At 34.0% G+C, this 12,326-nt stretch overlaps 1 protein-coding gene across 2 annotated transcripts in view; it reads left to right on the forward strand.

Annotated features, from left to right (window-relative positions):
• The window catches only part of Smox (Smad on X protein), a 44,841-nt gene that overhangs the window by 1,597 nt on the left and 30,918 nt on the right, over nt 1-12,326 (forward strand). Inside the window, exon 1 of one of the 2 annotated variants that reach the window (XM_085943170.1) lies at nt 9,710-10,070. The exons of the other annotated variant lie outside the window; for it this stretch is intronic. Within the exon in view, the coding sequence (XP_085799296.1) occupies nt 9,868-10,070 (203 nt within the window). The 5' untranslated portion in view covers nt 9,710-9,867. Of the gene's footprint in view, nt 1-9,709; nt 10,071-12,326 lie in introns of those variants that run through there. 2 annotated transcript variants of the gene reach the window in all.

Consider the following 12,326-nt stretch of genomic DNA (forward strand, 5'->3'; position numbering starts at 1 on the left):
ATATTTGTTTGAGACTTTTACGATTGTTTATATCGTATAATTTTGTTCGGTCTTCTTGTACTTGTTCTTCATTGTTGAAATCCAAAATGTGACTGATTTTTTAAAATAATATGTCTTCAAAGAGTACTACAGTATTTTACAGGAGATAATAATTTGGAGAGACTCATCGTCTGCTGAAACATTAAGGGTTGACACGGAAGTGGGAAATTGTATACACAAAGGTTCGACCGAGTGCTGGACATTACGGATCTCCCAATATCGCTAGAGGACATTTGAAAGGAGTCACAATTTTTTAAGGACACAAAAACGAACTTTTTAACGGCCTGATATCAGACTTATCAAGAGTTAATAAGTCATATGACTAAGATATGTACTCAAAACGCCGCCCAAGACTGCAGCATAACTCCACAAATCAATATTGTACACATTATTGAATGTCAGTTACACAACACATCATAATATTATCACAAAATAAGTACTCTAGGTTTTCAACGCTTTTATTAATAATTATTATTATCCACAAAATAAAACAATTTATATAATACAATGTTAGCAGAACAAATTTATAATAATGGATACATTTAATTATCTTAGTAGAGTTGAATAACTTACAAATGTGAAACATTTTTCAACTCTTTTGTATCGCAAACATTGTTCGAAGACTGATTTTTTTTTGTAATAGGGATATAGATAATCAGTATGTTGCTTAAATGATAAGGAAGATGTACTACAATTGTTATCAATATTATCTAGAAGGAAATACGTTTAAGTGTTATTTTAATAGCATATACGTACACTTTTTTATGTAATTTTGATAAATATTATTGATGACACATTATTATCAGCTGTCTCTAAGAAGACAGAAAGTTTTATTGCCGATTTTTTTTATCAATGCTTCGATAGCTAAAGTAGATTTATATGTTCATACATAGAGAAAAAACCTCCCATTTTACATGCCCAGAATACACGTTTTTTTCAATATTTGTGTGTAGTTTCTGCAGTCCTGTTTCATTTTGATAAATGTGTGGCCAACCTTTTCAGCAGCCCGGCCAGATTCTAAAAATGAGATTTCCTACCGGGCCACACAATCGATTTTTATTATACAAAACAAAAAAGAAATATATATTAATAAAATAAAACAAAAATGAGAATCAAACATATGTATTAGATTAGACTTTTTGAAATAATAAAAAATAAACAAAATATTAAAGAATATAGAAAGTGAGTAAAGAATTTTTTCCTTAACTGTTGTTCCCAAAGCCCAAGTTTTGTCTGGAACACGGAAATAATATTATACACGTTATTAATAAATTGATCTTTTCCTTGTATCATTTAGGTGGCTAACTATATCGAAAATAAATAAAATGCCATCAGTGATATAACTTTCTGGCGTAAGATGATATGGCATTGGAGAAAATGAAAAAAGGAATATGTGCGTGTTCTCGCGCGAATTCAAATTCGAGCGAGCCAATATCGAATCTCAATTTGCGAAATTAGCACATCTAGCGGCATTTGATATTATTTTTATTTTCTCAATGCTCTGCGGGCCGTGGGTTGGCCACCCATGATTTAATATGTTTCGCCCACTTAGTGAGGTATGGTACAGAAAATTACATTTATTTTGCGTTTGTGTAGGGTTATAATAAAATTATTGTCTATACTGTGTGGTGGGTGGTAATATGTTGTAGGAAAGGGATAGTTGGTAGTATATCAAATCATAATTGAGTAGAAGGCGTGGGAATTCTTAATGAGAAAACATAAGGAGTGGGATGCAATTGAGGTTTAAAATTACGTTAATTAATATGTCATTACTATCGATGTTTTTATTTATTTCTAGCAATTTTTAACTATTGATTTTAAAATCTACTTTAATTGTATGGTGGAGGATTTTAGATTACTATGTTTTACTAAATCTATATCAGTTGTTTCCAAACTTTATGTTACCACGCCTCCCTTTTAAAAAAATCTAATCTTGGCGCCTCCCTCCCATTATTTCATTAAATAATACAGACACCTTTTTAAATAGCCAAAAATGTACTACTTAATACAACAAATAAAATATAATCATAAAAATAAACAAGATTTTACTAAGTACTTTTATTAAGTATATTCATTTTTAAATTTATTTCTTTTTCATGCGATGGATGTGCTTGTTTCTTAGCACAAAGTGCTCTTTTTCTACTAAAGGGGGTCGATATTTGGAATTCATTGCAGCTAATGCAGAAAATCCCGTGTTGCATAAAAATATGATATTACGAGTGGTATGGCAGTACCTACTTTACTTACAACTTGCATTGCTTTTCTTGACAAAGTATTATATTATTTCTTCACTTCGATTCAATCAAAATTTGAACTAGGGTTTTTGTTTCAATGAATTATCGCACGATAATTCTATCAATTTTTTCCCTTTTCAATAGTAGTCAATCCAAATTCATCATCGTTCATTGACAAATGGATTCTATCATGGGCCCCACATCCTGAAACGGGCCCCCAGGCCAATGTCCTCGGCGGACCCACCTACCTATTGCTGAGGTTAACGGCAGTGTGGTGCTCTAAAGTAGTGTTTTCTAAATTATACACGGGAGTTATCATTTAAGTACCTATAGCAATCATCATATAGATATCACATCAAATTGCAATACACATTTAAAATATGTAATAGTCTTGAAACAAAGCAGCGCCGCGGGTGACTTTTTTAATACTATTGGATTAAATATGTGATGTCTGTTATGCCCGGGCCCCAGGCTCTTTATAAACTATGCATTTGCAAACTGCAAACCTGTGGCTCGATCAATTTGTGTTAAGCTTTTCGCGCCTCCCTTTGCAACACTCAGCGCCTCCCAGTTTGGAAATCGCTAATCTATATGATTTGGTGATTTATAAATAATCACAAAATCTATTTATATAATATAAATCTTTTTGTTTACATTGAATTGAAATGAGATATTTTCTTATTGAAATATGATTCTAAATATTCTAATTTTAAAACAAGATGAGGCAGAGATCGATTTGATGATTGACAACCTCCATAGAGAAGATGCCAGTTAGAGAAGAGAAGAAGTATGTTGTAGTGGCGAAGGGTGGAGGTAGACTTTTAAGATCCAACATAAATAACGCACACTAAACTTTGTCAGTCAAATGTATTTGTTTTCATTGAATTAAGACTACAATTTACAGAGGGTATTGGTTAGTTTTTAAAATTCAATTAAACCCTCCGAAAACCAAACCATAATAAATAATAGTCAAAAAATATTCGTCTATCTATAAAATATCTAAAATTATGTCATCAAATCATATATAATTTTGGATATGTTATAGCTAGAATAATATTTTTTATCTATAATGGGTTGGTTTAGGCAGGGTTTAATGATTTTAAAAAACTAACTGACGATATGTGTAAGTAATATGTATTTTTAATTCAACGAAAACAAATAAGTATGAATGAAAAAATGTGCACTTTTTCGTCGGATCGCCCATAACATACCAAAACTACTATCGTTTGGTTTAGGCAGGGTTTAATTGATTTTTAAAAACTAACCAACACCATCTGTAAATTGTAGTCTTGGTTCAATAGAAACAAATACATATGACTGACATAGTTTTATGTGCACAGTTTATGTCGGATCTTAACAGCCTACTTCCACCCTTCGCCACTGGTACATAGTTATATGAATTATTATATTTTACGTAAGTATTCCACCAATGACAGTTTAAAACGCTCCTATCCAGTAGTGGGTAATATAGACAAGCTTTCGATCTTAATTACCTAGTTACATTTCAACATAATTATCACAAAAATAATTTTTGTTCATTTCCACTTACAGTATTTCAGCTCTGAACCAATTATTTATCAATATTGATAAAACTATGATACAAATAGATAACAAATTTTAGCACAAAACATTCAACAATTAAATACTTATTATTTTTGATTTTATTGGCATTTTCCTGTTGGAACACCATTATGATATTTATCAGTTGACTCATCATTGACTATGAGATTCTTGAGCCAGGATTTTCTCCTTCTGCCTAGGTCCCAGTGTCTGCCAAACTTTTTTACCTGACGGCACACTGGCGAAATGGAATTTGTTTCATGGCACATCAAATAAAAATCATTGTAAGCCGACACGTTACTGTTCAGTCATCGTGGGCATGTAAAATAAACATAATATAATATATATGTCAGAATATTTTTGTTTTATTTCCTTCTCTTATTTTGCACCAAATGACATTATAAATAATTACAAGATAAAAAGAACTTTTTATAAATGTTTTTAAATTTTTTATTGAATCATATAAACTTGACAATTCTATGTATTAAGGGCGGACGTGCTCAGCGTGGGTCAAAATGGAGCTTTTTTTCTATTTTCAAAGCATGATCCTGGACATACCTTAAACGTTGTAGATAATCTATTTGTATAATTTTGAAGCCTTATTATCCTTTATATTTATTTTAAACATTTGATGACTGCATAAAGTATTTTTATTACATAAAATAGTATTCTTTTAAACCTCTCGCTCTAATGTTTTAGAATATAGTCATATTTCGGTAGATAACTATGCAGTGGTGTTAAGATTTTTTACATTTATTAATTTTTAAACACATTTATAAAACCATTAGCATAATTTATGATGAGATAATTTTAGTAAAATATTTACGATAAAAAATTATATTGATAATCTCTGTGATCCTAAACTTGACAAGAATTAGGCATTTTATTATTCAAAAAATGGGCAAGATTAACACATTTGAAGATAATTCTAAAGATACTCATTATAAGCTATGTCTTTGACCATTCAAGTGTGATAAACATCCTACGAATAATGATTGCTTTATAATAATTATTGACCTAATAATAAGGTAGTGATTTTTTGAAATACGCCATTTCTTTTGGCATTCCCCAGTGGTTAAGCTACAACATACGGCCGTAGCCCTAAATTGACAAACTAAAATTGAAGAAGGGAGTAATATCATGTTAACTTGTTAAATGATCAAGGTGTAATATATACTTTCATTTTTTTTTGAAAATAATGCTTTTTTTTTATAGAGTATATAAAATTGTGTAATGTAATCACTGCATGTTGGCCATTTGGCGTAAATACCTCAATTTATCTGTTTGATTTTGATAACCATGCACACTATTGCCACTCGATTACTGTCTCATACTTTTTCTTTATAGCTTCAAGGCGACCTGTATGAGCACTAGCTAATAATAATCGGGGTGCCGGATGAAATCAAAAATCACGAAAAAAATGGTTTTTTGGTCTCTCCTGTAAAAAATTGCGCAATCGTAACACTTATTTTGAATTGCGTAAATTTTACAAGGGAAACAAAAAAAACATTATTTTGTAGAAAAAATGGGTTTTTGTCTCTCCTGTGAAAAATTGCGCAACCTTAACACTTATTTTGAATTGCGCATATTTTACAAGAGAGACAAAAAAATCATACATTTTGTAAAATTTGCGGAATTCAAGATAAGTGCGCAATTTTTTACAAGAGACAAAAAAGCATTTTTTTATTTCTCTATTTTTCGGGATTTAGGCTTTCGGGATTTCAGCTATTCGGGATTTTGGCCATTCGGGATTTCAGCATTCGGGATTTCAGCCTTCGGGATTTCGACCCAAACCCATCCTAAGCTTGCCGGCAACACCGAGTTAAGTTTATTTGAGGCTTTCTAACGATTAGTAATGCAGAAATTAGGTATATAATTTAATTTATTATGGCGTATTGAAAATCTCTGTTATTAAAAATCTATCAACATAATAGAGATAGGACAATTTCAATATTAAATTTATATTTTTCCTGAAAGGTCATAGTTTTATTTATCGTTGTTCTGTTTTGTCACTGTTCTGTTTTGTCACTGTTCTGTTTTGTCATGTTCTGTTTTGTCGTGTTCTGTTTTGTCGTGTTCTGTTTTGTCACCGAACCAGCAGAAGCACCTAGCGGAAAAATACGAATCTAGCAATTAGAGACATTTTTTTGATAATTTACAATTTCAACTGTATTAATTAAGAGCATACTTCAGTGAAACGGCAAATAGTTTTCAACTATAGGTGCGACGAAATTTCGGACTCGCTGGCAATCGGAGAGCGAAAGTCGAGCTGTGAACACCTCAATTTGTTTTGTGATGGCGACGGGGGTAGTAATTCTTAAATCGTGTAAAGATGACTAAAAAACGTTACCTACTCATTTACTTGAAAAAGAAAACATGTCAATAAATATATTATTATTATTACTAATAGAACAACTCCTGTAAGGATAGTGAAGGACAAATGCTGATCGAAAAGGAGGACATTATGGAAAGATGGAAAGGCTATTTCACAACACTTTTAAATCAGGCTTATAGTAATGGTCATGAGGAAACGGAAGAAGTATTGTACCACACTGCTGAGGAATTTATTGATGAGCCTACTCTGCCTGAAGTAAGAAGAGCATTAAGAACGCTGAAAAACAATAAAGCACCTGGAACCGACAGGATAACAGCCGAGCTGATAAAGAGTGGTGGCCCAACACTGGAAGCAAATATCCACAAGATAATTCTCAATATTTGGGAAAAAGAAATTCTACCTGAGGAATGGAAGATGGGTATAATCGTGCCTATTCTGAAAAAGGGAGACAAAACAATGTGCGATAACTACAGAGGGATCACAATTCTAAACACAGCTTATAAAGTTTTCTCATCTGTACTGTATAGCAGGTTAATGATCTATGGTGAGGAAATTCTAGGAGAATACGAATGCGGCTTCCGACCAAATAGATCCACCATAGATCACATCCATCTCATGAGGCAAACTATGGAGAAAGCGCACGAATACAACCTTACACTACACCACCTGTTTATTGATTTTAAACAAGCTTTCGACAGCGTGAATAGGGATAAGATGCTGCAAAGCCTAAAAATACTGGGAATTCCCTTAAAACTAGTAAGGCTAATAAAGACCACACTGACGGATACTCAAGCAGTTGTCACTGTGCAAAATGAACAAACTGAAAGCTTCAAAATCGAATCAGGTGTGAGACAAGGGGATGCGCTATCCACTATGGTATTTAACCTTGTGGTGGAATCCATAGCTCATGAAACCAACATAAGAGGATGGGTAGATAACAGTACAACGCAGATGTGCGCTTATGCTGACGACATAGTAATTACAAGCAGATCCAAACAGAGGATGATCGACCATGGTGGCACTATGAAAATAAAAGCAGAAAACGCTGGGCTGCAAATAAACCAGTCAAAAACTAAATATATGGTCAGCACACGCGATCAGGTACCGCTGCAGAATATAGACATAGGACAGCATGCATATGAAGGGGTGGACAAGTTCACGTATCTCGGATCCAGCCTAAATACCCAAAATAAGACAGCAGAGGAGATAAAAATCCGCCTTCTCTCCGGGAATAAATGCTGGCATGCCTGTAAGCGACTGGTGGGGTCGAAAATTCTAGGCCGAAGAAGTAAACTTCTAATTTATAAAACAATTATAAGGCCAGTGGTCACTTATGGCTGTGAGACTTAGTGCTTAACTCAAAATGAGGAAAACAAATTAGCTGTCTTCGAGCGCAAAATACTCCGCAAAATCTTTGGACCCACGTTGGAAAATGGGAACTACAGAATAAAAATGAACCACGAGTTGGAAGAGCTGATTGAACAGCAAACAATCATAAGATACTGTAAGTCCCAAAGACTACGATGGGCGGGACATGTGGAGAGAATGCCTGAAGTTAGAACGCCAAGGATCATGACAAAGTGGCTACCCCAACGGAAGAGACCCAGAGGCCGTCCAAGAAGGAGATGGGCTGACGCCGTAGAAGTGGACTGGCTTCATATAGGAAGACCTGGTAACTGGAGAAGTGTGGCGAGAGACCGGAGTGAGTGGAGAGCGGTTGTGGAGGAGGCCAAATCCCACCCCGGGATGTAGCGCCGTGGAAGAAGAATAGAACAATAAACAAAACATTAAATGGACGCATGTTGAAGTTTTATGACAAATTATGTTTTGCTCTGCACGTATCGTTTGCACAATCCACTGCTTGTTTCCATAGATTTACTACCTGCTAAATGTATGACATATTATGTATGGATAATCTAAGTTGCCGATGTAGGCCTCTTAAAGATAGGTGCGTATCTTAGGGATTTGCGCGCCTAAGTATCGTTCTGCATCGCACTCGTAGACATCAGCGAGACTAAAATGCTATCATCTGTTAATTGGGGGACTGTAAAAGAACAATGAATCTATCTAGGAATTGATAATTTGGAAGTCGTTTAATCGAAATAAGTTTATTGCGGCGAGTATTTCGCAGATTTCCTCATAGTCATCTCATGCCTGCCTTTTTCAAGTATGAATATAACGTCTTCTTGATGTAATAGTATCGTTTTTTAATGTTGACATGGCAGGCAACGCTGATTAGTGTTTTGAAATCAGGACAATTGGTCAATTTTGACATTTGCATCTGTCACTGTCAGATTTTATATTTTAGGGTTGCTTGCTGAAGTTGCTAGTCGTTAACTATTCTATTGTCTATGGATCATAATATACCTTGTTGAGCGAAATATTTTTTATATAATAGTTGATATATTTTTTTAATTATAATCATTTTTAAATTGATATTTCTTTATTTTAGTTATTTTTTTAAAGGAATTGCAACCACTTAATTATAAAAAGCAAATGTGAGGTGGTAATAGATAGATACGAACGATAGTGGCAATAGATACCTAGATAGTAGATAGGTAGGTACCTGTGTGTGTTGTATTAAGCCATTGCCGACTCAAGTAGAAAGCCGATACATTCACAACGATTGTTCCTAATTTTTCCGCCCCTCCCGTTGTTATCTATGTATGAACTGCCATTGCCTGTCATTGTTCTATAGAGTGCTCATACTGACGCGACTGCCGTGTCGTGTTCACACAGGGAATGGTTTGATTTGAATAGATAAGTTACATGATAAATAATACACTAGCATTAACACACCTTCTACAACATGTAATGCATAGATAAATGTTACATATATTTTGGAAATCGATAGTACCACCGATTTTTGTGTGAAGGACTAGTCTGACTTTGACAGCTGATGAATAACAGGAGTGTTTATTATTTATAATTTATTAATATATTTTATTAGAAATTTTTTTATAATTCAATTTGAAACGAGAAAGGGCGAATCAATATGTCAAGCAATCAGGGATCTGATCTTGACAGCTGAAAAGTGGACCACTCGTTGCTTGTGCAAAAAGTTATGCTCAGGCTTTATTAATCTAAAGATGGCGGTGATAAAGCCCATTTCCTTTTTAAACATTCAACAATAATGTCGATATATTATTATTATTTATAAGATCTAAAAAGTAAAATGAGTTTCTTACGATATCTTAGAATAAAAATTAATGTTAAGATAGATTGCTACCGTACTGTCATCCAACCAAATGAAAAAAACAGATTTTCCTTTAAAAATATTAAATTGGTCGGAGATCGATTAACATAATATTTGAAATAGTCAGTTATTTTTTAATATAGTATATTATAGTAATCGGAAAGAAAATGTATTTTCCTTAGTTTTGTTTATTGTGCATTTATGGTATAAGTTTTCTTCTTTATCAAATTCAACATCTGCGATGTGACAACAAAAATCACCGACGTATACGAGGTAAGAACGAAACAGTGCTATCGGGAAAACGAAATGCCAACACAAGGCGTGTTCGAGATTTGTAAACCAATTCACATTTACGTCAGGACTGTCATATTCAACATGGCCGGTTTTAAATTTCGGTGGAATTAAATAACAGAGACTTGTGTGCGCGAGTTTCCCATGACATTTTCAAATATCTGAGTGTAGTGTGTAATTTTACGATAGGGACATTCTTTTAGATTCCCGGGATGTTGCCTTTTACGCCCCCGGTGGTTAAACGCCTCCTGGGATGGAAAAAAGGCTCGGACAGTTCGTCAATCGCCGAAGACAAATGGTCTGAAAAGGCTGTTAAAAGTTTGGTGAAGAAATTAAAGAAAACAGGAGCCCTCGAAGAACTAGAGAAAGCTATTTCTACGGAAAACAGCAATACCAGATGTGTCACAATACCCCGGTGAGTAAAAAAATAATTATCTATCGATTTTTATGCAATGTTTTTTTGGTACGATTCACTCACACATCTTTCCCAGCTTATTTAAAATCGTCCGCCATAATAACAGCTGTACATGTCCCATTCTGTTTCACTCGTTCGTCGCGTGCACGAAAGAGAAACCGATATGCAGCTTACGTCAATTGCTAGATTGCCGTCATAACAATCGAAAGTGTTTATCATGGCCGATTTCGTTGATTTTTTGTTGTGTTTATAAAATCACAAATTTTCACCATTAATCCGATTATGGTGCGGATAACCGATGAAATATAATCATTGAACATTGCGGCGTACGCTTATATCGGCTGAACGACCGGAAACTTCGTGCGGAAGTGATTTTTCATTTCTTTTTATTGCCGGTGAGTGAAAATCTTAGGTGTGATTTCACACATGTCTACAATATAATTGCGCCTCTAATTGCAATATTTAGGATCAATGAACACCCCACCGCGGCAGATTATAATGTTTTTAGCGGTTAATAATTGGTTTTACACCTGTATTTGGTATTCTGAGTTAATTTGTCCATTAACAAAGCTTGCTCCAATCAATAAATCTGAGTTTTAGGCAGTTAGAAATATTATAGATACGTACATACGTTGATGTTAAGTTTATTTAAGGCATTCATATTCTATCAAAGTAACAAGGATGTTGAATTATCCTAACGTATTAATAATACTAATGTAATATTATATTCTTTGTGATAAATATGATAATAAATTATAATGAATTGAGATTCTATTTTAAGATAGAACAAAATGTTTGTGTATTGTGATAGAGGAGTATAAAAATATGATGCATTGGCTCTATATTACGACCGTACACCCTGGATAAACGTCAGATTTCTTTCTTCAACACTTGAAAGCATCTAAAGCCGCGTTGACACGGTCCAAGTACGATCCAAGTCTACTTGGATAGGTATAATTAGTATGAAGATGTCTCATCCAAGTGACAGCTTCATACTATTTATTCCTATCCAAGTGCACTTGTATGTGACATCTTCATACTAATTATTCCTATCCAAGCTACTTGGACCGCGTCCTACTCATCCAAGTTAACTTGGATATGAATAAATAGTATGGAGCTGTCACTTGGATAGGAATAAATAATATGAAGCTGTCACTTGGATGAGACATCTTCATACTAATCATTCCTATCCAAGTCTACTTGGATCGTACTTGGACCGTGTCAACGCGGCTTAAGCGAGATTTTTTGAGCATAGACAATCATCGAAAAAACTGCTATTATATGGCGAAAACGCTATTATAAGCGTAGACAATAAGTACAAATATAAAAATCATTTACAATGTAAGTATAAAATTCAAACATTTTAAATTAATAATATTCGCCGTTTTCAAAAATCAGTATAGCATAATAGAGTTCGCCAATGCATTTCATAAAATTTAAATAATTATAAAGTAACCTAAGACATTCGTGCACACACCAAAGCGAATATTCGCCAATCAAGCTCGTATTGGCTTACGGGAAAGAGCACGCGACGTTCAGATTCGGAAGGGAATTAAGTTATTATCTTACAAAGTTCAATATGGAGCACTGCGATTGTTTGACGTTTCGGTATCGAGCATTTAAATAATATATCAATAATTTTATATTATCATTGATACAATTATTTGTCTCCGACACTGCCATCCATTCGCATTTACCACGTCAAAATAACCCGAAAAAAGCACCCGCATCGATATGGAAGGTCCGGTCATAAGAGTCTCAAAAAATAGCCAAATATATGACAAATTGATGGCTTTCATTGTATCTTTTGATCCCCTGCGTGACTAAATGTTACGTTTGTTCATTAACAACAGGTAAGTAGGGAGCATTACAGCGGCATTGGCTTTTTTGAGACTCTTTTGACCGGACCTTCCGTACCGATGGCGGGTGCTTTTTTCGGGATATTTTACGGGGTACTTGGTGAATATTCGCGTTGGTTTGTGCGAGCCTTAAACCTTCGTATAAAACGCTCTAAATAGGTAGGTAGGTATGCGAAAATAAGGAACATTTTTCAAAATAACGTTATAAATACTTAACAATATTTTATATATAAAATTGAGCCGTGTTAACTAAGCGACATTGTTATAATTTCAGATAATTCCGACTCAAATTTGATCAATAAAATAAGAAATACGAGTGATAATGGCTTGGATGGCTTGTATTTACTCTTTGATTAGTGATTATTCTTATAAGATTGTAATATTTATATCCATAGTC

This window comes from Rhyacophila brunnea, unplaced genomic scaffold (assembly GCF_057557595.1).
Source record: "Rhyacophila brunnea isolate RB1 unplaced genomic scaffold, BYU_Rbru_1.0 scaffold_15, whole genome shotgun sequence".
Lineage (NCBI taxonomy): Eukaryota > Metazoa > Arthropoda > Insecta > Trichoptera > Rhyacophilidae > Rhyacophila > Rhyacophila brunnea.